General features: G+C 53.7%; 2 protein-coding genes across 12 annotated transcripts in view; one reads left to right on the forward strand and one right to left on the reverse strand.

Annotated features, from left to right (window-relative positions):
* The window catches only part of CCDC148 (coiled-coil domain containing 148), a 46,167-nt gene extending 45,061 nt beyond the window's left edge, over window positions 1-1,106 (forward strand). For all 11 annotated transcript variants that reach the window (XM_040069758.2, XM_040069761.1, XM_040069753.1 and 8 more), the window contains one exon: window positions 554-1,106. In XM_040069758.2, coding sequence (XP_039925692.1) covers window positions 554-700 — 147 coding nt within the window. In that variant the 3' untranslated portion in view covers window positions 701-1,106. The remainder of the gene's footprint in view (window positions 1-553) is intronic.
* Window positions 1,107-3,230: 2,124 nt separating this feature from the next.
* UPP2 (uridine phosphorylase 2) lies at window positions 3,231-9,955 on the reverse strand. Its single transcript, XM_040069500.1, has 7 exons — window positions 9,930-9,955; window positions 9,261-9,378; window positions 8,058-8,216; window positions 5,922-6,036; window positions 5,143-5,352; window positions 3,757-3,903; window positions 3,231-3,379 (listed from the first exon to the last, which is right to left on the reverse strand). Exons 1-7 carry the CDS (start codon window positions 9,953-9,955, stop codon window positions 3,231-3,233), a joined length of 924 nt encoding a protein of 307 aa, XP_039925434.1.
* Between the last annotated feature and the right edge of the window lie 12,546 nt (window positions 9,956-22,501).

Raw genomic sequence — 22,501 nt, forward strand, 5'->3', positions numbered from 1 at the left:
TCTTTCTTTTGACACTGAACAGGATGAAATCTAACAATGTCTATAGCTAAAGTTGTCCAGCCCTTCCCATTTTAAGACATTTTAAAGCTTCTCAGTTTGGTAATGGAAAGATGTGCGTTTTGTTTGCTTATTAAAATTCCCTAAATCTGACCAATGTATGAGGTTCTGACAAATCTTAACTTAAACCTGTCTGGAAGCAATGTGTCGCTCTTCCTTGTACTTCCAGTGCAGTCCCACTGCAGACTGTGGAACAGGGATTGGAAAGAGGCTTACAGATTTTGTCTGATAAACTTCTGCCAAATTTCAAAAGTAATTTCCCTGGGATTAATTGTGATTCTGACAAATGGAAGTGGCACTGCCATGTAAGCACAAGGCAACACTGTGAGAAAAATCATAAAGGCCTTTGAAGGACTTGGATTCTATAGGAACAACCAGGAGGAGATTGGAGTCTGTGCTGCACCTGGGCTGTGTGCATGGAGAACATGAGGGAAGGCAGCAGTTCCTCAGGGAGATTTTTGGCTTCTGTTGATCATTGCTGTGTTTTTTTTAACAGGTCATTTCTGACCCCAGGCTCCGTGTCGAGCTCGCTCTCCGAGAAGCTGGACTGCACAAAACACTTTATGCAAGAGAGGTTTTGTCAAAACTTCCACCACCGAAGCTTCCAAGGAGAGACATGGAATCTACAGCTTTTGAAATGTAGAGCACCTCTCATCTGAGGGGCAGAGGGGCATCAGGGGTCTGGTCTGGCCCAGAGTATGCAAACCTTAAACAAATTCCCTTTGGTTGTGTCCTAGAACTGCTCGGTTCCCTGCATGTGCAGCCATTCTAGAGCACTGCAAGCCTTTCTGAGCTGCATTTCACCTTCCAGCTGCCTGGTGCAGGTCCTGAGAGCTGGGGTGTGTGCTGGTGTAGTGATTGCCCATGTCCCCTCCCTCTGGGAGCCGGGACACCTTGCTAAAGGACTCCTACACACAGCCCAGGCCAACCTGATGTGCAGCACCTTGAGCAGGAATTCTTGCGACTGAATTGGCAGCAGAAGCCCAAAATAACTTTGCACAGCAGTTACTTTAGATTTTATGTTACATGAATAAATCCCACAATTTTCTTTCCAGGTTTCTTGAGAATTTGATTCTTTTAATTATAAAATCTTCATTGCCATGAATGTTTCTACTATTGCTTGATTATGATAAGATAAAACTTAAATCTTTGTCTATGTTTAGAAGGCAACTTTCTGCATCATATTTACTGCAAACCAGTCATACAATTTCATATTGCAGATTAGTTTTTCAGTATAAATTATAAATAGAGCTGGGATCTTTCTTTCTTTATTTTCTGGTGTGACAGACTCCTGAGAGTGAGTACAGGGTCGGCCCAGGAGCAGCATAAGCGCAGTGTTGCAGCTGGGTTTAGTGGGGAAATGCTGCAGAGCCTGCCCTGAGCAGGGGGAATGATGTCTTCTGGGCTCAGCCTCTGTGTGCTTGTGCTAAAATTACAATTCTGTGTATATTTGTGCTTTTTATTTTGGTATCTCCTTTGGGGTAACTGGTTATTTTTAAAACACACTTGGCCACCTCACAACTGGCTGGATATTCCTGTGGAGAGACCAGCAGTGCTTTGCTGTGGGGAACAGACTGGCTGTGAGACAATTCCCAGAAAGGCATCATCCCAAACCCAGGCAGTTCATTTTTTCCCCTTGCCCTTAAAAGCAGCTGACAAGATAAAAAATTTTACACCACTGGAACTGAGATTATAGTTGTCATATTTTATAAATACCAAGATATTAATGTAAAAGAAAGTTTAATGGAAACAGACATTAGTTTTGAAATAGTGGGCAGATTTTTTGGCAGAGACTTGTGATTGTTTCTATGTCTGTCATTTTTCAGGGTGAAGACTGAGTAGAAGTCTATAGAAGTCTGGGCTACCCCAGTGCAACAATAAGTCAGGGCCTTTAGTGATACAGTGAGGCCAGAATGAGGATTTGGGGGGGATTTTAGGACATAGGACAGTGGAGTGTGGAGAACATGCAGGTCAGTAAAAGGGTATTTTGCACAGCACAACCAAGGCTGCTCATTCCAGGAGAGCTCTGCAGACCCCTTGGCTGTTTCCCAGCCTGGCCAGACACCTCTTTCCTGCTCCTGCCTGGAGGTGGATGTTTCACCCTACTTCATAATCCTCACTTTAGCATTGGCTACAAGAGCTGACCAGAACCCTTCAGGAAATGGGGATGCTTATAATGACATTGGTTTTCATCATAAATGTTTCTTCACTTAAACAACGACAAAGAAATCTTCCAAGTTACACACATGAAAATAGTAATTTAAAAAATATTAACAGTAAATAGACTTCTCGACCTGCACCTCTTGCAGCCCTGCTTTGTGGGTTTGGCTGGGTAGGGGTGGCACTTCAGAGCTCAGCTGTCTTTTCCAGGGATGAAGCATGGGCAATTCACTCTCCACTGTACTTTTATAAAGCTTGATGAGAAATTCTTTTTGAAAATTAAGTTATTTGGTTTCAAGATAGACTACTTATCTGTGAATTTTGGTGGTGAGAAAAGTGCCTTTAATGTTAACCAGTGCCTGAAGGTCAGGTCCTCAGGACCACGGTTGGGTGCTGTGGTGTCTCTCTCGTATTCAAACTCTGGCATGCACCTGCTTGTGACATTTTTAAATACTGTAAGAATGAAAATCTGAACGGCCTTTGTAACAGCAGTAACAATAATGGCCACAAATACATGTTAATTTTTCATGTAATTTACTTAGGTTTTGTCTTTTTGCCCAAAGCAAAGGGATCTCCTTCCCGGAAGATCGCTGTGGACAGAGTGACCCTAACAGAACAATCCTTTATGACGGCTGGAGCCAGGAGTGAGGAAACCTGCAGCTCCGTTCCACAGCCTGAACTTCTTGTCAGCGCAGATCGTGTCAGTGCGGTTCCAGCCGCGCTCAGCCGGCAGCTCCCGCACCGCGGTGTCCGCTCTGCTCCCGGCGGGACCGGAGCTCTCCCGTTCCCGGGGCAGGGTCCGTGTGCCGGGCCGGGCCCGCAGCCCCGCTCCCGGCGGACCGGAGCTCTCCCGTTCCCGGGGCAGGGTCCGTGTGCCGGGCCGGGCCCGCAGCCCCGCTCCCGGCGGACCGGAGCTCTCCCGTTCCCGGAGCTCTCCCGTTCCCGGGGCAGGGTCCGTGTGCCGGGCCGGGCCCGCAGCCCCGCTCCCGGGCCTGTGGCTCCAGCCGTCACGGTCAGTCCGTGGGGAAGAGCCCCAGGCGCTTGCGGATGAAGGCGGCGATCAGGCGCTGCGGCCGCTGCTGGTACTCCCACAGCACCTCGTGCGACGCCCGGATCTGGTCCCCCTCCAGCCGGTCCAGGAGCGCCACGCACACCACGGCGGCTGCGGGAGAACGGAGCGCGGTCACCCCGCGGGCGGAGCGGGTCCTCCCGGCCCTCCTGCCCCTCCTGCCCCTCTTGCCCGACCCTCCCGGCCGCAGCCAGGAACCGCGGCTCCCGGCCCCGCAGACCCTCGGCCGGCTGCGCCAGCACGGCCGGGACGCGCTGTAGGGCCAGGAGGGGCTTGAGGGGGGCACGGTACGGGTTTGTCCTGCAGATCTTCTAATGCACACTTGGGTTTTATTGAGCTATGAAATTTGCTTCCGCGTCCTTTTCTAGATAAAATCATTAAGGATGTGCGTTTGGCCTTCTGGCACCGAACAGGACCCTTAGGGGGGTTGAGCGCATCCATGGGGAGGAGGTGGAAGCGACAGGACTCACCTTTGAGGCCACACAGTCCACACAGGGCAGCGAATGCCGTGGACTCCATCTCAATATTCCTCACGCCGGCGTCATAAGCCCTCCTTAAGTACTCCAACTTTTTTTCATTGGAAAAAGAGCATAATGCGCCGTCTAGTCTCCCCTGACCTGGAAAGGAAGCAGAGAACTGTCACTGTTGGCCTTGCATGGGGTGATGGGGCACAGGGCGTAGGTGCAAATGGGAAGTCCTGCAGCGCCCACATTCTGTCTGAGGCCCACAAAGTTTTCCCATGAGCAGCTGGTTAATTCGTATTCCCCTCAGTGTTGAAGCCAGCGCGATGTGTCTCTCTATAGGGGAGAGAATGACGCTGGTTGCCACATTGGTAAAAGGTGGATTCAGCCCACAGGTGGGAGGCACCAGGGTGTGCTGTGCTCTGTGCTCTGTGGCCATAGCTGCGTATCAGCTGTGAAGGTCTGCCAGGTCAAATCCCAGAAATGCCCACTGACTGTAGAAGAGGTACAACAAGCTGTGCAGAATGGGAACACTGAGGAGAGGAAACCCATTTAATGTGGGTTTAGTTTTCCTGCAGGGTCTGCTGTGGAAGCTGGAGCTGCTTGCAGAGGCGTTCCTGGTGCAGGCAGCACCAGTGCTGGTCGGGGAGCTGGCCCCAGGGCTCTGGTGCTCCCCTGCTGCAGCTCCAGGTACCGCTGCAGCCAGCACTAACACTGTGTTCAGCGTGGGCAGCCACCCCGACCCTCTCCTCTAACCCCTCCGGGGCTCTGGCTGTCCTGCTGTGTGCTCAGAGCAGACCCGTGCCCCGTGCACCTCCTCCTCCCTCTCACAGCATCTGGAGGCCGTGGGACAGGCAATTGCTCACCTGCAGCCGGGCCAGCCTGTGACCACCCTTCAGTTTATTCCTGCTCCTACTTTAATCCTCTCAAATGGCTTTTTGTTTAAATAAAATATGGACTTGAGCAATACACAGATGGCTGCATCTGGAAGCAGATCTAAAGGTATATAAATAGTGCTCAGATTATTAATTCTTCATTTATTATGTTTCATCCACCCTGCAATCAGCATTTAATTCTGCAAAGGAAACGCTTCTAGAGTAACCAAAGTTTGTTTATGGAAATCTCTCAGGCAACCTAATGTTTTCCTAGTGTTTGGCAGTTCCGAAGTGACAATCTTGCTGTAGGGGAACAGCCTGGTGGCAAACTCAGCAAGGTGCAAACAGAGGTACTGTGTGTTCTGAGGGTCCCCCTGCTCTGCCCAGGACCCCCAGCACCGCGTTGGTCTCTGCCTGCAGCCCTCCTGGGGCCTGGGTTCCCTGGATAGCTTTGTCCATGGAAAAGTGCGGAGACTTGGCATTACGTGTGCTGAGGAAGGACAGACAAAGCTGGTTTTACCTTCGTAGAAGTCATAGGTGCACATGGTATGGCCGATGAGTGTGGGGAAGTCGGGAATGTCCCTGCTGCAGGCGAGTAGCTCCTCCGCAAGGTCCTTGTCCAGCTCGGTGCTCCGCACCACCACATCGTCCAGCACCACCTGCTCAAAACGTGGCTGGAAGGAGGAGTCCACGGCCGTGTCGGTGATCACAACAGACCCAGCCTCGATCCCTGTGGAAATGGAAGCTGAGGCTGCCAGAGTTCATAACGTCTGTGTCCTGCTGCCAAACTTCAGCACAGTAGGGAAATCTCAATAGATCTGTGTGTGCAGCGGGGCTCTTCTTTTCAGTGAGTAAAGAAGATGTCAGAGAGTAATTGAAATTCATGAAGTACAGATGTACAAGTAGAATGTACAGAATCAGCACAAGATAAGGGAGAATGTGCTGAGTGACAGGAGCTTAGCTGCTGCAGCTTGCAGAGATCGTGTACCCCCTACAGCTTGTGCAGGCATGGGCAGCACCACTGCCTCAGCCAGGGGACACGGATTCATTTGGGTCACCATTCATCCTTGTTTTCTGTTTGGAAAGTGACACACGGCTGTAGTAGAATCAAGGCTTTTGTACAGTCTGAGAATGTGCACTCTGCCAAGAACGTTTTCTGGGTTTAACCCAAAACAAAATACCATGTTTGATATTTAGAGACCTGACAAAATGCTAAAGTTCAGAACTGCGTGACCTATTGCTGAGAGTTCTTTTTAATAATAGCTGTTTTGCTCTGAAGAAAGACCATGAATCGCTTACCTAAGCCCCCAGAAGTACCGATGCGTATAATAGTAACGTCCCGGCATTTTGCGTGGTGCAGCAGTTTGATCAACTCATGAAGCATAATGGAAATGGAAGGAATGCCCATTCCATGCTGTTGGAAGAAGAGAAAAGAGAAACATCAGTCCCCACAAGGCTGAAGCAGGTGACAGGTGCATAACTGCAAGGAGCTCAGGGTTATGCTCTATCCTCCTCTGCTGATGATGCCAACAGCAATTTTTTTGAGGGGGAAGAGACATCTTGTGGTCTTTTTAGTCTGTCTGGGTGAAGTGTCTAACCTCTTCTCCTCCCCTTGATGCTTTAAAGGCTCTTCAAGTCAGTAGAGCTGGTGCTCCTCCCTGGGGACCCTGTGTGGGCACACAGATGGTTCCTGTCCTTCAAGGAAGGTCCACAAATACATCCCAACATCCGAATGCTCTGAGACCTTCCCCATGCATTGCCAATCCTTGCACCGTGTGCTGACTTGCACTTTGTTGTGGCCTGCTCATGCTCTGGGATTGGTGAATTTCAGTGAGGACAACCTGAGCCATCTCTTCTCCATGTGCCTTCCAGCCTGTCCTCACCCCACGCTTGAGTGTCTCTGCTACCCTGCTGGGCACAAAGGACAATGGAATGGTTTGTGTCCCTCGGTGAGGACAGGCTTCAGGGTCAGCTGTTTGCTGAGTGCCTTGCAGGCTGCCTGTCTCTCTTCCTGGCTCACATTCCCTGCCCTGCTCCCCTTCAGTCCCCAGCACCTGCCTGGCTCCCAGCTCCCCACTGCTGGCACTGGCTTGTTCCCATCCTCCATGGACAGTGCTGCCCCACTCTTGTCTCTGCTGCTGCCCGCCAGGGCTGGCAGATGCTCTGCAGGCCTGGAGCTGCTGGGGCTTCTGCATCTGCCCAGTGCTCCCTTGCACGGTCATCTGTCTTCTGCTCCATTGCTAGACCAACATCCTTTTCTTAGCTTAACTTTTAAGTACAAAAAGTTTTTGGTGCTGTGGACTTTGGTTCTTCCTCTTGAAAATACCTCACATTTTTTGATTTTGCTATCATCTTCAAAAACCTGAAGGAAGCATGTATGGAAGCTCCACTGATTAAGGTACACAGGCAATTTTTTTGTTGCTTTTTCTCCTTTCTCTTGGCTGTGAGACCAATGCTCTGTTTGCTTTGTATCATGTTTTAAATATGAAACCTTTTTGCATGTTGTTATTCTGGAACATCAGCCTGGCTTATTCACCAATGCCTAAAAGATTTATTCACATTGTAAATATTCAGAGCTGGAATCTGTGTTCCTGCCCCGGTATGTTTGAGCTCAGTTGTGTTTCTAAGCAACTTGCAGAAATGTGATGTTGGCAGCTGCTCTGCATGATGCTTCTCAGGACGGCTGTGTGCTCTGCCCCGTGTCCCCTTCTGCACTGGCCGAAGCTGCTGCATGGCCATAAGCTCAGTGAGGATTTGCTTCTGACCATGTCACTGCTGCTGCCAGGCTGGGGAACAGCGAATCTTGTGGCAGTTCTCCCTCTTGGATCCTCTCAGATTGATTCCCTCAGGGTTGATTCCCTTGGTCAGGATTGGTTTGGTTTTGTCAGAGGGACGAAACACGAGCTCTGTTGTGTGAGTGATTCCATCTACTGTGAATCACATTTCAGACTACTCTTGTGCCTGAAGAGATGGCATCAGGACCAAGCCTTTGGATGTGAGTGCTCCTTAGCACAAGCCTGTGTTTGCTTTTCCCTTTGTTCAGTGCCAAAAATCCTGCTCTAAAAGAATAATCGTTAATAAGGACAGGTTTTTCTATGAGAGCTTGTATCAATGTAATACTCCCAGCAATGTTTCATCGTTCATGTGTGGTGAGAAGTGGCTTTGCCTCCCAAACCGAGCTGACCAGAATATGTGCACGGCTGTTGTTAATGCTGCACTTTCCAAATGGAGAGCGCAGGTGCTGGGGAGCGCTATTCAAACAGAAGCAGCTTTGCCATGGCTGAGAGGTTGCACTGGTGGTAGTGACTGAACAGTGAAAAGAGGGAAAAGGTCTGCTGGTGGGTGATGGGGGAGGCAAAGGCATGTGAGGGAGAGGTCGTGCCAGCCGTGTCCCCGTGGGCAGCAGCAGCCCTGCAAGCGCGGCGCGGAACTCACGCTGATGGAGAGCACGGGCCCTGCCCGGTACATGGCGTAGCGGTCCGACCCCGCGCAGATGTCAGCCACGTCCTCGCCGGCGCCCGCCAGGCCCAGCTCCCGCTGCATGAACTGGGCAAACGCCCGCATCCTGTTGGGGCTGCCGCCAACGCAGACGAACTGGAAATCAAATATCGCTGTGTCGGGACTTAGCTAGGACAAGTACCACGAGTCGGGCTGAGCGTGGCGGTGGTGGCTGTGCCAGGCACACCTTCCCAGAGAAAGCGGCGGGATGCCGCTTCCTCGCCGTCAGCCAAGGGACCTTGGAACGACGGAGGGTCACAAAACCAGGAATTAACGTGAAACCCAGGCTATCACTCTGGCACGGTGGCTACCCTGGGTCCGGGCAGCCATACAGCTGCACACACTCGGGTATCAGTCCTAGGCAAGAAAACCTAAAATAATTCAGCAAAATTGAGCTGGTAGTATCACCACCGATAGCGAAGCAAACCCAGATGTTGGAGGAGCTCATTAGTTAATTTATTCTATGGACAGTGCAGACTGCAATTAATGAGCCCTGCTGATGGCACAGAGGCCATAAAGTCAGGGAGTAAAAAGGACAGATTTTACATATTAAAGGAAAATATGCTCGCTGAAGGTATGAGGAGGCTGAGTGTGCAGCTGCCAGGGCAGTGCTGCTGATCCTGCTGCCAGGGTGCAGGGCAGCAGGAGCCCACGCTGTGCTGTGCCAGGCTGCTCCAGCCCTGGGTGCCAAGGCTCTTCCCCCACACAACTAGGGAAGGGCTCTGGTTTGAAATGAAAGAGGATGCCATCGTGACAAGTCAGTTTTGACAGCAGGTTTCAACCATAAATGATATGACATCCTCCTTCCATTGTCTCCAGTAGATGTTTTGGACAAATGCCTCCTCTGTCTGTCCTCCAACATGGAGCCAATGTAAAATCAAGTTCTACAGAGCTACAGGTTTTTAAAAGGATAATTTTCTGTTGTGATTTCTACCCCAAACAAACAAGGACAGACGGGTTCTTTGTCCAGGCTGCTTTGGCTGCTGAGTCCCTTAGCTGAGCAGCCAGACCCCACCCTACCCCACAGGAGCTTTGGCAGCAGCAGGGCTCTGGCATGGGCTGGTAGCAGCATGGGATGCATGGCTGGAGAGAGCCTGTGCAGGGGGGAGCTGCTGCCTCACTTTTGGACCTGCTCTTTACCTTTATATCCCCAAACATTGCTGGCAGGTTGTGAGTCTTTGTTCCCAAGTCCAGGTGGTACAGGACGTCCTCCTCCATCAAGTCCAGGTGTGGGTTTTTAACAAGGACAAGCCCACTCCTGCAGGGAGATAACAAGGAGAGGGGTTGGGACACCAGACAGTGCCCACAGGGAGGGGAACAGGCAGAAGAGGGGCACAGGGCAGCCTGGAAGCTCCACAAGGGTACATACAGCCCTGGTGTCAGACAAGGGATGGGACAGGGACAAGCCAGCTCTGTGTGGTGTCTGTCTTCTCCAGGTAACCTCTTTGACAGATCTGTTATTTTATCCATGCATTTGGCAAAAAGTATGTCTCTGTATATATCAATTTTGTCAATGGCAACCTTAGCTCTTTCCTTCATAGGGTTTTGCCAGCAATGTCCAGGGGTGATATACTGTGCTATTTTCTATGTGGCAGTTTGTTAAGCTCTTAACAAATCAGGATTTCACGCTTGTCCCAAATAACTGCAGGCAGCCAGAGGCCAGCTTGCTGTCCCTTTCCACCTGCTGTAAGAGATGGGAAGAAACAAACTAACGCTGCAGGTCAGTTTTATAAATGAAGCTTGAATGAAACCCAGAGAACATTTTTCTTCTCTTACTAGAACAAATTCAGATGCTCCCCTGTTACTCACCCCGAGTAACCTGTTGTTTCGGTCATAGTGGCTGGGCCAGAGTCAGCTGAAAGCAGTACCCTGCCAGAGGGGTAAGGAAAACACTGCCTGAGTCCTCAGCTCTCAAGGTTTAGAGCTCAGAAGAGATTACAAGGGGCTCTGCAGGGGTTTAAATACCTCCTGTGCTTTGTGCAGCTCTGAGGTCAGCAGTGGCCAGTGCAGTCCCCCCGCCCGCTCCTGTGCTCTCTCGGGGTTCCTCCTTGGCTGGCTCGGTTCCTCCCACACCGCCTTTGGGGCAGGTGCGTCACCAGTAGCCTTGACTGGTGGCCCGAGGGCCGGTGACCTGCTGGCCCTCTGGGGTGGGCAGCAGGCACGTGGCTGCACATGTGCACCCTGGGGAGCTGGTTTGTCCCAGCTGGATGTTGCCACGCTCCCACCCTGGGCTGTGTTTCCTTGGCGCTGGGGACTGAAGGACGCTGACAGCCCGGTCACTTCTGCCGGCTGAGCCCTTGTCTGGCCCCAGTAGGTGCAAACCCAAAACATCCCTGCCTTTGTCTGGGGTGCACAAAAACAGAATTTGGGCTGTAGCCCACCTCCAGCCCTGCTCAGAACAGCTCCTGGACCGCCAGCCTGGCCTGAGGAGGCTGGTTTCACTCTCAGCAATGCCCGGACAGCGCCGGTGGCTCTCGTGGTCTCAGCCCAGGCGCCCATCAGAGCAGTGAGCGCTGTGCCAGGGCAGCCTTGCACAGGTCCCAGCCCTGGGCAGCCAGAGTGCTTGTGGGGCTGTGGGACGAGTGGGTGATGCTCCTGCAGGAGCAGGAGACTGGAGACACTGGTCCTGCTTCCTGTCCCAACAACAGGAGGCACTGCCCTGGAAGATATTTTAGGCAGCTGCTGGAGGGGCAGCATCTGGCATTTGCTGTTGGCCTCTGGGAATTGTCAGTGGAAGCTCTGATAATTAGAGAAGTGCTAGGTAATTAATTACTGGGTGAAAGTACATTGTTGGGCTCACTTGCAGCCTGCATTCAGGCAGTGACACGGTCCTGCTTTCCCAATGGGGAGGGACAGAAATTGTTGTAACTGAGGTAGCCTGAGCAAATGCTCTTTTTGCTACCCATCCAAACCCTTTAAACTGCAAAACCCTGTATAAAAATAAGCAAACATTGCAAGCCAGTGGCCTGGGAACATGTAAATTGGGTACCTTGCCCAAGGTGGGCTCAGGATAGCTCTGAGAAGGGGAAGGAGCAGAGCTCTCAGGGATATTTCAGGCTTGCTGGAGTCATAGCAAAGGCAGGCTGGAAGGATTTCTCTGCTCTGATGAAGTTTTCCCTCCCTGGATGCTGTTCACATATGCCTGCCAAAAATGACTTATTACTGACGCTCCACAGCACTCCTGAAGAACAAGGATCTGGAGACTCTTCCCTTTCAGACAGCACCAGATTTCTGTGAGGGGCACAGGAAAAGTTTCCTTGGGGCTGCACACACCTTCTGCCTGCTGAAGTCACTCGGTGCGATTGCTGTGGTTTCAGACACACGGCAGATTGTGCAGTGGGCTCCGTGCAGGGCTTCCATCATGTCCAGTGAGAGTTACCTGGTCTGGGGAACAGAGCAGAAGGTTTGTTGCTGTTTGCCAGAGGCGGCTGGGAATGCTCTGGGGGGGGAGGTGCTGAGATCAGTCTGAGGCTTTCTGTGGGTTCTCCTCCTTCTCTGGTCTTGTCTGGTTGAGGAACATGAGGCCCTGGCCCTGCACTGACCTCCAGCATGGCTGGGCAGGGCTTTCATCGGGGAGCAGGGATTCAGCAGAATGGTGGATGGATGGGTGGACTGATGGACAGACAGCTGGACACCTGAGTGTCCCCTGGGCTGGTAAAGGCAGTGCTCCTGTGTCTCCCCTTTCTCTGCCTGCCTTCCATGGCAGAGTATTTCTGGGCACACCTGGAAGGGTCCACACCTGCACGGTTCAAACCATCCCATGACAAAATGATTTTCCTGAGCACATGGACTGTGATCGTGATACGCAAAGCAATCACACGAGAGACAAGAGATTTTGCAGGGCAGAGGGTTCCTCCAAGAGCTCAAGGCTGAGCCAAGGCGGAGAACTAGGCAGAGAGCCCTCTGCCTGTTTGTTTCTTACTTTTTATACATTTGTGGGTCTGTCTGTGGATTGGCTTCTGGAGTTTTTACCCCTTAGCTGAATGGCCAGACCAACCGTCAGTTACATTTGTTTTCAGGTTAGAAATATGCAAACAAAGGACAGAGAATGAAAAACAAAGGATTTGTTTATGTTATATATGTGAGAAAAAGTGAAAACTGCTCCTAATATTGTACAGTAGCTAAAAAGTCTGACTCCATTTTATGAACAATCAAAAGGCTTTAAAAAACTCAGAAAATCCAGGGTGACAATGGACAACTTTTAAAATATTTTCTTATGAAAAATAGTGTTCCAGCACAGCCAGCTGGGACATCCCTGCCTGATGGTCGGCAAAGCCCCTGCCCTGCCCTGCTGCAGCCTCTGCCCCTGGTGCTCTCGGTCCCAGGCAGGGATCTCCCCTGTGCTGCCAAAAGGTGCTAGATTTTGGAGGGTGGCCCTGCTGAGTGAGCAGGTACAGAGTCCCCTGGTGCCACAGCTCTATCTGGAATGTCAGGCTGACAAGTGGTGGGCAAGCAATGTTCCTGTGGTGTTTGTCCCTGCCGTGCCCAAGGTAAAAGGAACCGGTGTGTTCCATTTAAGTAAACATGATTGCACCAAGGGAAATGGTTGGATTGTGCTTTTGGCTTCCCAGAAGTGACAGTGAAGAGAAGGGACAGCAGCCACCACCATGGCCTTTCAGGGCCTGTCTGGCTCAGGTCAGCCCCCTGCCTGGCCAGTATGAGAAGTCCCTCACCTTTGGTTCCTTTGTCGTGATTATTTTTCCCATGGTTGTTCCTCTTTGGGATGGCTTTCAGTAAATCCCAAACTGAAGCGTGGCTGTTCTTTTCCTACCTCTCCTGCTTGCCGTGGCAGAGGCTGCAGAATGGAATGGAAAATAATAACAAGAATCTAATAGAATCGAATCAGGTAGAAAAAAATAACGGACTAGGATAGGATAAAATACTGAAATAAAATGCTTTCGGTTGAAAAGGACCTGCAGGGCTGATCTAGCCCAGCTGCCTGCCTGTTTCTCTTCCTCGAGGCAGCGTGGGGAGGTGGGGATGGTGAGAAGCAAAGAGCGCTGCCCCGAGTGAGTGTTTGTTTGTGCCTGATTCAGAGCTAAATCCAGCCTCTCCAAGTGCCAGGCAGCGGAGCTGTTACCATATGTGCTTGAGGATGACAAATAAAGCACGACGGAGTATACGGCAGGGTAACATATGGCAGTGTAGACAGGCTCTCGGCAAGGGAAGAGCTGGGGAGAGCCAGCGCTCCCGCGCCCATCCGGCACCTCTAGTCCCGTTAAATGCTATTTTGGAGCAGACAGCCGCGGCAGGCTGTGCGCGGCGGGGAGCTCGCACCCGCCGTGTCCTGCCGGGGCTCCGCAAACCTCCTTCTCCGCTCGCCTCGTCTCTGCCTCCCCTCCCGCGGTGCTGCCGATGGATGAGCTGTTCCAGCAGCCCCGAGCTCAGCGCTGCCCGCGGGTCGGGCTGGGCAGGAGGGGCCGCTGGTGCCGATGGATGAGCTGTTCCAGCAGCCCCGAGCTCAGCGCTGCCCGCGGCTCGGGCTGGGCAGGAGGGGCCGCTGGTGCAGTCGGCGCTGAGCTCCTGCAGCACCACCCCCTGTGCTCAGCCTCCAGGTGCCGCTTCAGCAGCCCAGAGCTGACGAATGTGCTCCGGCCGAGCGATGTCCTGCGCGTTCCTCTGGCGGTGATTCCTGGCAGTGGGCATGAGGGAGCAGCAGCAGCCCCGGGCAGTGTTTTACCTGACGGGAGGAGGCCAGATGCCAGCAGCACGAAGATTTCCTGCTCCCCTTACCCGCCCTGTGCTGCGGAGCCAGAAAAGCGAACACAGGCAGCAAAATATGGATTTGTATCAGCTGTTTGCTCTGGCTCCATGCTTTGCCTTGTTTATTATTGGTATAAAGCTGCTCTTGGCATTGCGAGCAGACAGTAAAACACTCTCCAAAGGAACCAGGCTCCACAAACCCTCAGGGCACTGGGGTAACTGCAGCTTGTCAGGACATGTTTCCCCTGAGGGGAAGCACTACCGCAAAGCCATTTATTTCAGGCAGAAATCAGCTGCCTGACCTGTGTCGCTATTCAGGATTAATTCCGGAGCTGCCGATCTGCCAGTCCCGTGTCGCTCCACAGGACGGGCTGCAGTGCTGCTGCTCCACTGCAGGAACGCTCCTTAGAGTTGTGGACGAGTCACTTTTCCCACCATTCCCTCTCTGCAGCCTTGCCCACGGCAGGTGGGATTCACCCTGGGAACAGGCAGGGATTTTCCTGCCCTGGCCCGGAGCTGTGCCCACGCTCTGGGCATCCTGCCCCGCTGGACTGCCCAGGAGGTGAGGACACCAGGATGACCCCATACATGCCTTGGGAAGAGGGCTCTGCTTGGGTTTAAACCCAGTTTCTGGCTGAGGCTGGTGCTGGTTTGCTGCTGACGTGCTGCAGGAGCAGGGGTCCTGTCCCGGCTCTGCCTGGCTCTACATGGATTGCTGTTGCCCATCCTGCACAGACTCCTTCCCTGGCCCCACATGGATCCACTTCAGCAGGAAATGTTGCCTCTGGCATCTTGCTTCTCCCAAAGCTGAGTTCCTTTCGTGCCTCCAGGCAGGGTGAAATTGAAGTGAGAAGGAAGATGAACAGTGAGGCAGTTTGGCAACAGGGGCCTCTCATCTCCTCTGGGGTATGTTTCCCCTTGCCTTCCTCTGTGCTGCTTTTTGTTCCCTTCACACTGCAGGGGTGGCTGAGCTGCTCCAACCCTTCCCACCCCTCGGGGACAGGGAGCTCTTGCCTGCTGGGAGTACCCACAGAGGTTTGTGTGAACGCCCAGTCTGCCAAGGGATGTGCAGGGATGTGGCTCCAGAGACCAGCTGTGGTGGGAGCAGGCACAGAATCGGCACTGGAACCTGCAAGTAAGCCCCTCTCTGCTTGCTCCCTTCCCGCCCAGAGCTTCTCTGCTCTCCAGGCTTTGAGTCCAAATGGTGTCTGGGGTATTTTTCCTCTTTTTCTTTTCTTTTTTCACCTGGGTATTTTTATTCTTTTGTCTTTTGCTCTTTGGGCTTGTGGGTGCGTGTTCCAGCTGCTGGTGCCTGTGGGTGCAGGCAGGAGGGAGGGCTGGGAGGAGATTTCGGCCACAAAAAGGCAAATGACTCAAGGCCCGAGCACAGTTCATGTCGAGCCCAGTCACATCTCAGGAACAGGACAAGGAACAATTTTCCACCAGGAAATGTGTGAGGCTTGGCTGCCTGAGCCCAGCCCCAAAGCTGCGCCCTGCCCGTGTACCCCACACCGATGGAGTGCACACAGCTGGTGCGGGGCTGGAGCGTGGCAGGAGGAGGTGCTCAGCCCTGGCAGTGCCGTGGTCTGGGTGGTAGCTGCTGCATCACCCCATGTGCTGGGTGTGTCAGGATCTGAGCTCATGGAGCACGGCTGTTCAGACACTTTACTGCACTCCATGGGGAATTAGGGGCTTCCCTGTGAGGGCAGACTTACACTGGCCCTGCTACTTCAAAATGAAGCATCCAGACCCTACTTGATCCAACTTTATTGAGATGGAAACAGCTAAAGGGAATAAATGCTGGTTCCAGAGGAGCCACTCAGTCCTGCTGGGGCTGGCTCTGCATTTCAATGCCCTGTGGAGATACATGGAAGATGACAGCAAAACTGTCCCTGCCTTTCCTTCCTCTCCTCTGTGCCCAGGTAAACCAAGCAGGCTTGAAGTCTGGTTTTTTTCCCTTTTCAAACAATTCCTTTCCTTTTCCCTGTGTTTATCATACTCTCTGTCCCCCTGCCCTTTCTCCTTCTCCTCCATGAAGCTGGAGAGGGAGAGTTTGTCCTGCACCCCTCCCTGACCTGCTGTCCTGCTCCACCAGCGTGGGAGCCTGAGCCCCCAGGCACTGTGCCAGCACCGGGCAGGCACAGACCATGGAGCTGGAGACAGGGAGGAGAAGCATGGAAAGAGATAAAAATAATCACAAGAAAATTAAAGTGGTCTTGCAGCCTTCAAGACAGATCCCTGCCTTTCTCTGCAACCCTGAGGATCAAGGACCTTGACATAAGTAAGGTGCCTGGCACGCCCCCGCTTCCCCAAGGTTTTTAAGGTTAAACCCACTGTGCTCGGGTGTGCACACCTCAGGCAGGGCTGGGTGGGATGGCACTGCTGGCCGTGCTCCAGAGGAGAGGCTCAGCAGGAGCAGCTCTGTGCCGGGCCCCCTTGCTGGGCTGAGGGGTCCTGTGGGTGCCCAGCGGGCTCTGCAGGTACCCAGGGCACAGGGTGGCGGGGCAGCCCAGCTCCTTCCTTAGCCGGTCAGTGCTGGTACTGTCTTGCTGCTTGATGCCAGAGCTGTTCGAGCCACGCTGCATTTCTAACATGCAATAATACTGTGCATTCTCCTTGTGTGCAAAGGTCAGGATCAGAAGCAAAGCCCAGCAGTGGAAGGCAGGCTTCTCCAGCATCCTGCGTGGGAATGCGAAAGCACTTTGTATGTCAGCAGTGCTCGCACCGCTCTGCAGAGTGCACAGACAGATATTCGAAAATACCGTAATTGTGATGTGAACGATGGGCACAGAGCATCAATCTCTGTCAGATAAAGCACGGGGCAGATCTGGAGCACAGGAACCTCTGCCCATCTGCAGAGGGGTGTGCAGTGTGGCACACGGGGAGTGGGCAGGGATCCCCTTCAGCTCCCAGGCCCCTCCTGGTGCAGGGAGGCTCCGGGTGGATGTCCGTGTGTCCCGGGCACCTGGAGTGGAGGCAGCTGCTGCCACCCCCGTCCCTCCTGCCCATCCCGTGCTGCCTGGCCCCAGCGCTGACTGTGGCAGCAATTCCTGCGGTGCCTCGCTGCGTGCCCGGGGAGAAGCGGTGGCTGAGGAGGGAATTAATGACGGATTCTGCATCCCGTTTACCAGGAGTTCATTTTCGGGGAATAGTCCCAGGCGCCTTTCAGCGTCTCCCGCTCGAGCCTGGAAGGAAGGAGACCGGTGCCACCTTGTGTGGAAACGCTTCTCCCTGCAGCGGGCACGGGCTGAATTCCTGCCCCCTTTCCTTTTTGGTGGCGTCATCGCAAACTCCTCCCAGGGGCAGAGCGCGGCCGGCCCTGGTGGAGCCCCGGCAGCTCTTTGGAAGCTCGCAGCAGCGCGGAGCCCTCGCAGAGGTGCTGACGGAGGACGCGGCTCGCTCGGTTACAGCGAGTGAAACCCCAAAGAAACCCCAAGGAACAGGAGCGGGTGCCAGGGGGTGAGAGGCTGGACACGACCTGGAAACGTGCGCTGGCAGCCCAGGGACTCCCCGTGTGCTGTGATCCCAGCGTGGCAGCGGGGCAGGGGGGATTCTGCCCCGCGCCCGGCTCAGAGCCCGCCTGCAGAGCTGCCCCAGCCCCGGGGCCAGCAGCGCCAGGACCTGGAGCTGCTGGAGAGATCCAGAGGAGCCACGGAGCTGCTGCAGGGCTGGAGCCCCTCTGGAGCCAGGCTGGGAGAGCTGCGGGTACGCACTGGAGAAGGGGAGCCCCAGGGAGAGCTCAGAGCCCCTTCCAGGACCCAAAGGGGATTCAAGAGAGCTGGGGACAAGCTTTTTAGCAGAGCCTATTGTGATAGGACAAGGTGTAAACTAAAAGAGGAGGGATTTAGATTAGGGATTAGGAAGAAGTTCTTGGCTGTGAGGATGGTGAAGCCCTGGCACAGGTTGCCCAGAGAAGCTGCGGCTGCCCATGCCTGGAAATGTTTACACAGCAGTTTGTCCCTGCTTTCCATCCCCTCACCCAGCTCTCCCTGAGCTCTGGAGCTGAGCTGTGGCAGCAGCACCTTGTTATAGTTTATCCCACAGGAGAATTGTGCTCCCAGAAAGGACCCTGCAGGTTAGAAGCCAGCTGGATCCTGCTGGGCTCACCCAGGGAGAAGGACACGAGCCATGCCAGTCACAGAGGAGCTGAAGAAATCTGGGCCCTCCCAAAGTGATTTATTTAAACAGCTTCTGGTGGCACACTCTGGCTCTGCTGGGCTGTCTGCCCTCTGATACCCTGCTGGGTTATTTCTGTCACCTCCAGTATCGACAGACATTCTCCCCCTGTCCCCTTCCAGCTGTCCAGAAGCATCACAGGGAGTAGTCTTCAGTTCCCTGTCCCGAGTCAGATGAACTACTTGTCTTCCCCTATCCAGCCTCTTAATCTGCTGTTGGGGAATCTGGCTTTAGGAGAATAAAATTATGAGAACTGTGGCTCCTGCTCCCTCAGCCTGTGCTCCCTATCAGCTGCTCAGGCCCTGTCCCTTGCTGCTCTGAGCCCACTCCTTGTGCTGTGGAGGCATCTGTCCTGCTCTCTGCTGGAAGGTATCAGGCTGAGCACCTCCTCTCCCTCCTGGGTCTGCAGTCCTCTCCTTTCCCCGGGTCTGCTCTCAGGATAGAAGAGCACATGTAAGGCTGCTCCAAAGCGCTCAGTATGGTTTTCCAGCTCAGAACCTGGCCGCTGTCTCCACGCAGAAGCAGCCTGTCACAGAGAGGTGCAGGTGGTGAGACCCTCCGGAGCCCGCGCGAGGTGGGGAGTCTCGAGGTGGGAGAAGAAGATGCTGGTGGCTGAGATGGCTGCTGGCCCCTGCTTTGCTCCTGCAGAGGTGAGGGCTTCCTTGGTTCAACCCCAGGGAGAGACACCTGCAGACTGGCTCAAAAATCTGCAGGCTTAAAAAACAGGATTTTTTTTTGTATTGTCTGACTGAGCCTTTGACATTTGCATCTCCAGCTGCTTGCTGTGGCTCTAAGGGTCAGAAGGGTCTCTTCTTGTTCTGCACAGCCCCTGAGGCATCCAGGACCTATAGCTTTGGGATGACCCCAAGCCACGGGGGCCAGGCTGGGGGCCCCTGCTCTCCCTCTCCTGCTGCGCCCTGGTGCAGGTGGATCAAACCAGCTCTCTGAGGTTACCGTAGCAAAGGGTAGATAGAACAGCAGCAGGGGAAGAGACCCCCCCCTTGGTAACAGTTGAAGGTGCTTTAGGCTTCTTCGAAAGCCAGGAGCATCTTTATTAGATGGCCGTGGGCCTGGGGCTTTCTGCTTCTGAGTCCTGTCGCCCTGCTGGAAGCAGGAGCACCCCAGGACAACCTGGCACGGCGGGCTCCGAGGGCTGGTGAGGGACAGGGCCCCGTGTGGCTCCCTGTGGGCGCAGCGGGCCGTGCTTGCTCTGCACCTTTCCTTTGCGGGGTGACTGCCGGGGCTGTAGAGGAACGTCCAGACACACCCCGGCACAGGCGGGACTGAATCAGGCACTTTGCTTCAGATGCCCTCTGGCCGCTCGCTGCCTGTGCCTGGAGTGGCGGCAGGCTGGTGACTGAGCCTTGTCCTTCTCTTTCCTCCTGTCCCCGGCCGCACGGACCAGTGCGACAAATTCCACCGGCCTTCGTGGGCCGGGACTGAGCGCAGCCGGCACCGGGAGCTGCCCCGGAGCCCCCGCGGGATGTGCCGGTGCCGGTGCCGATGTTTGTGCCGGTGTTTGTGGCTGTGCCGATGGTTTGTGCCAGTGCCGGTGCCGGTGCCGATGCCGGTGTTTGTGCCGGTGCCATTGCCGATGCCGGTGTTTGTGCCGGTGCCGGCGCCGGTGTCAGTGTTTGTGCCGATGCCGGTGTTTGTGCCGGCGCCGGTGTCAGTGTTTGTGCCGATGCCGGTGCCGGCGGCTCTCCCCGGCCTCCCCCAGCCGGGGCGGTGTCCGCTCCCTGGCCCGGTCCCGAATGAGCCGGGGAAGGCTTTGGGACCCGCAGCTGGGCCTGGCAGGGGGACACGAACGACATGTGCTACGAGCCCTGGAACTTAAATATTTTGCTGCTATAAATGTTAGCAACGAGAGCTCTCGTTACATTTAAATGCCAGATGACAGAAGCAGAGGCCAAAAAAAGCTCCTTCCCAGCCAAGCAGAAGGAGAGGGGGCGACTGCGCCAGCGGGGCGGGCGGGACAGGGGCTGGCACCGGGGACACCCAGTGTGGGCCAGAGCGCCCACGGGAACGGCCCCGCTGCGCTGCCTCGATGGAAAAGGGGCTGCCGGTGCCGTGGTCAGCGTGAGGAGCGGGCAGGGCACTGACGGGGGCACAGGGGGGCAGCGAGGGGCACCAGCAGCGGCGTCCGCGGGAGGACAGCTCCTCCGTGCCCCGCCTTTGCCTTCGGAATGGAAACAAGCTTGCCAGCGCTTCCACCCCGATCCCCGGTGACTCCCTTGGGAGAGTTCCCATGGGCAGAACCTTGGTCTGCAAAGGCTCCCCCCTCAGCTGGGGAGGAGTTCTCGTCGTTTGTGTTTCGGCATAATTTCGATAAATTCCAGTTGGCTGTTCCTGAATAACACGCAGAGCAGAAAGGAACTGTGCAGCCCTGTGAAATGAATCTTTGCAATTAAGGGAACTCGAGCACTTTTTGGTGGGTGTTCTGCTGAAAACAAAGCACTGCATGTGATGGGCTTGGAAAGCACAGGACTAATTACCAGCGCTATTTTAAAGAAGTGGCATGAAAATGAGTTAGCTGCTAATACTCAGATGCAAGAACATGGTCTGCTTAATTTAATAATACTGTGTAATTTGTGTAAAGCCAAATTGGTAGCAATTATACATTGTTGTTAATTACTTGGAGCTGGGTTCTCCTCTTTGCGCTCAGGCTGAATTGCACCCAGCTCCCCGATGCCCCAAAGTCCGTGGGGTTCGTGATGTGAAGATGCACACGAGGTAAGGACCTGAAAAAGGAGCTGTGTGGGAGGTGCTGGGGGTGAGGCCCTTTCCGGAGCTGCTGGGACAGCAGGCATGTCCCCGTGCTGTCCTCACACTCACGGAGAGTCCGCGGGAGCTCTGCGTGCCGTGGAGCTGCTGGGACAGGCCCCAGCGGCCGCTGCGGCGCGGCTCCGTCTGTGCCTCACCTGCCTGACTCACAGACGCCTGATGAAATACATGTACTCCCAGTCACATTTATCACAGCTAAATAGTAGAACAAGCTCTTTCATTTCAAACCCGAGCCCTTCCTGGGGTTTTCTCAGCAGCTGTGCTCGGGCCAGTTGCTGCGCTGGGAGGGGCGGTGATGCAACTTTGCTGCGTTGCCACTGCCAGGTTTGCTTGTTTGCATGCATATATACAGATATATATTTAGAAATTTCCTCCAGGCAGAAGAAAATAATTCATGACAAGCAGCAGCTTGGAAGGTCACCTGGATTATTATTTCTGTACCGCAGCTCACCTCGAGCATATAAGCAAAGTCTTTATGTGCTGATGTTAATAACGCTAAAGAGCTGAAAACCTCAGCAGCTCTGAAGGCAATTATCAGGCTGGCTTTGTCATGCACAGCCTCATTCTTTGTGCTGCAACAAAATGATATTTTAGTGTGTATTTTAGAAGGAATTACAGTGTTTGTTAGTGTTTTTTGCAGCTGCTGGGGTCCGTCTGTCCCCAGAGCCCTCCCCAGGACCCCCAGCCCTGCCTGCTCTCCTCTGTTGGTCTGGGGCAGCTCTCAGCGCTCCACAGAGCTTGGAAAGGCACGGGAGTCTAAAGGGCGATGGTTTTACCAAAGGAGGGGCCTGGTCTGGGCTCCAGCATCCCCCTCTTTGAAACATTTCCTCCGTGGCATCTTCCAGCTGCGTGAGCTGTTTCTACACTCCCAGAGCATTGTGAAGTGGTCTGACTTGAAATCCCAGCTGCTCCAGAGAGAGTCAGAATTTATGAAGAACCAAGGCAGTTCAAGTTACCATGGAAATTGTTTCAAAACAGAGAAGCCTGATTTTGCTATACTTGCTGTCTTAGGAGGGTTTTCTGTGTGGAAGGAAGGATGACAGGGTGAACCTGCCCCATAGCTCAAGGTGTGCTCTGTGTGCGTTGTGTTCTGGTGCCCACAGACTTCTGAAGACCACGGTATTTGCATAGCATTAATGTGTTTATTCTGATGTCTGTGGGTGGCAATTTGTGCCCACAGCGCTCCTTTCACATGGACATGCCATTATTACATCTGATTAATGCAAACATTTTCCAGGAAGACGTTCGAGGCTGTTCCCCAGCACAGAGAAAGCCGCACAACATTCTCCTGCTGGGAACTGGAAGACCCCAAATTTAATCACACTCTGCTCCTTGCGAAGCTGTGCTAAGTCAGCTGTGTACGAATACCCCATCAAATCCACTCCACCTTTCCTTGGGGACTGTAAAATACCTGCCAAGCCAGATGCTTTGCTACCCTCGCTGTGCCAGCACGACACCTGGGGCACAGAGACAGCCCTGTGATCCTCCCCAAATCTCCAACCGGCACCTCTGACTCTGGGATGGCACTGCCAGCCACTAACCCAAACACTTGGTCGTGATATCCCTCTCAGACTGCAGCCCTGGTTTTCTCCCCAGATAATATTACAGATAAAATTCTACTTACAGCTGGAATTTCCTGTCAACAATCACATCACCTATCGAAAAGATAATTGAAAAAAAAACCCCATGCTGTTTGTAAAGCAAATTTATTTGTAAGG

This window comes from Hirundo rustica, chromosome 7 (assembly GCF_015227805.2).
Source record: "Hirundo rustica isolate bHirRus1 chromosome 7, bHirRus1.pri.v3, whole genome shotgun sequence".
NCBI lineage: Eukaryota > Metazoa > Chordata > Aves > Passeriformes > Hirundinidae > Hirundo > Hirundo rustica.

Coding starts and splice junctions, on each gene's coding strand:
- UPP2 (XM_040069500.1), bottom strand. CDS start 9,955: ATGACCGAAACAACAGGTTACTCGGG. Junction 8,217..9,260: donor CAATGTTTGGGGATATAAAG/GTAAAGAGCAGG, acceptor TTTGATTTCCAG/TTCGTCTGCGTTGGCGGCAG. Junction 3,904..5,142: donor CACCTATGACTTCTACGAAG/GTAAAACCAGCT, acceptor CTTCCTTTCCAG/GTCAGGGGAGACTAGACGGC.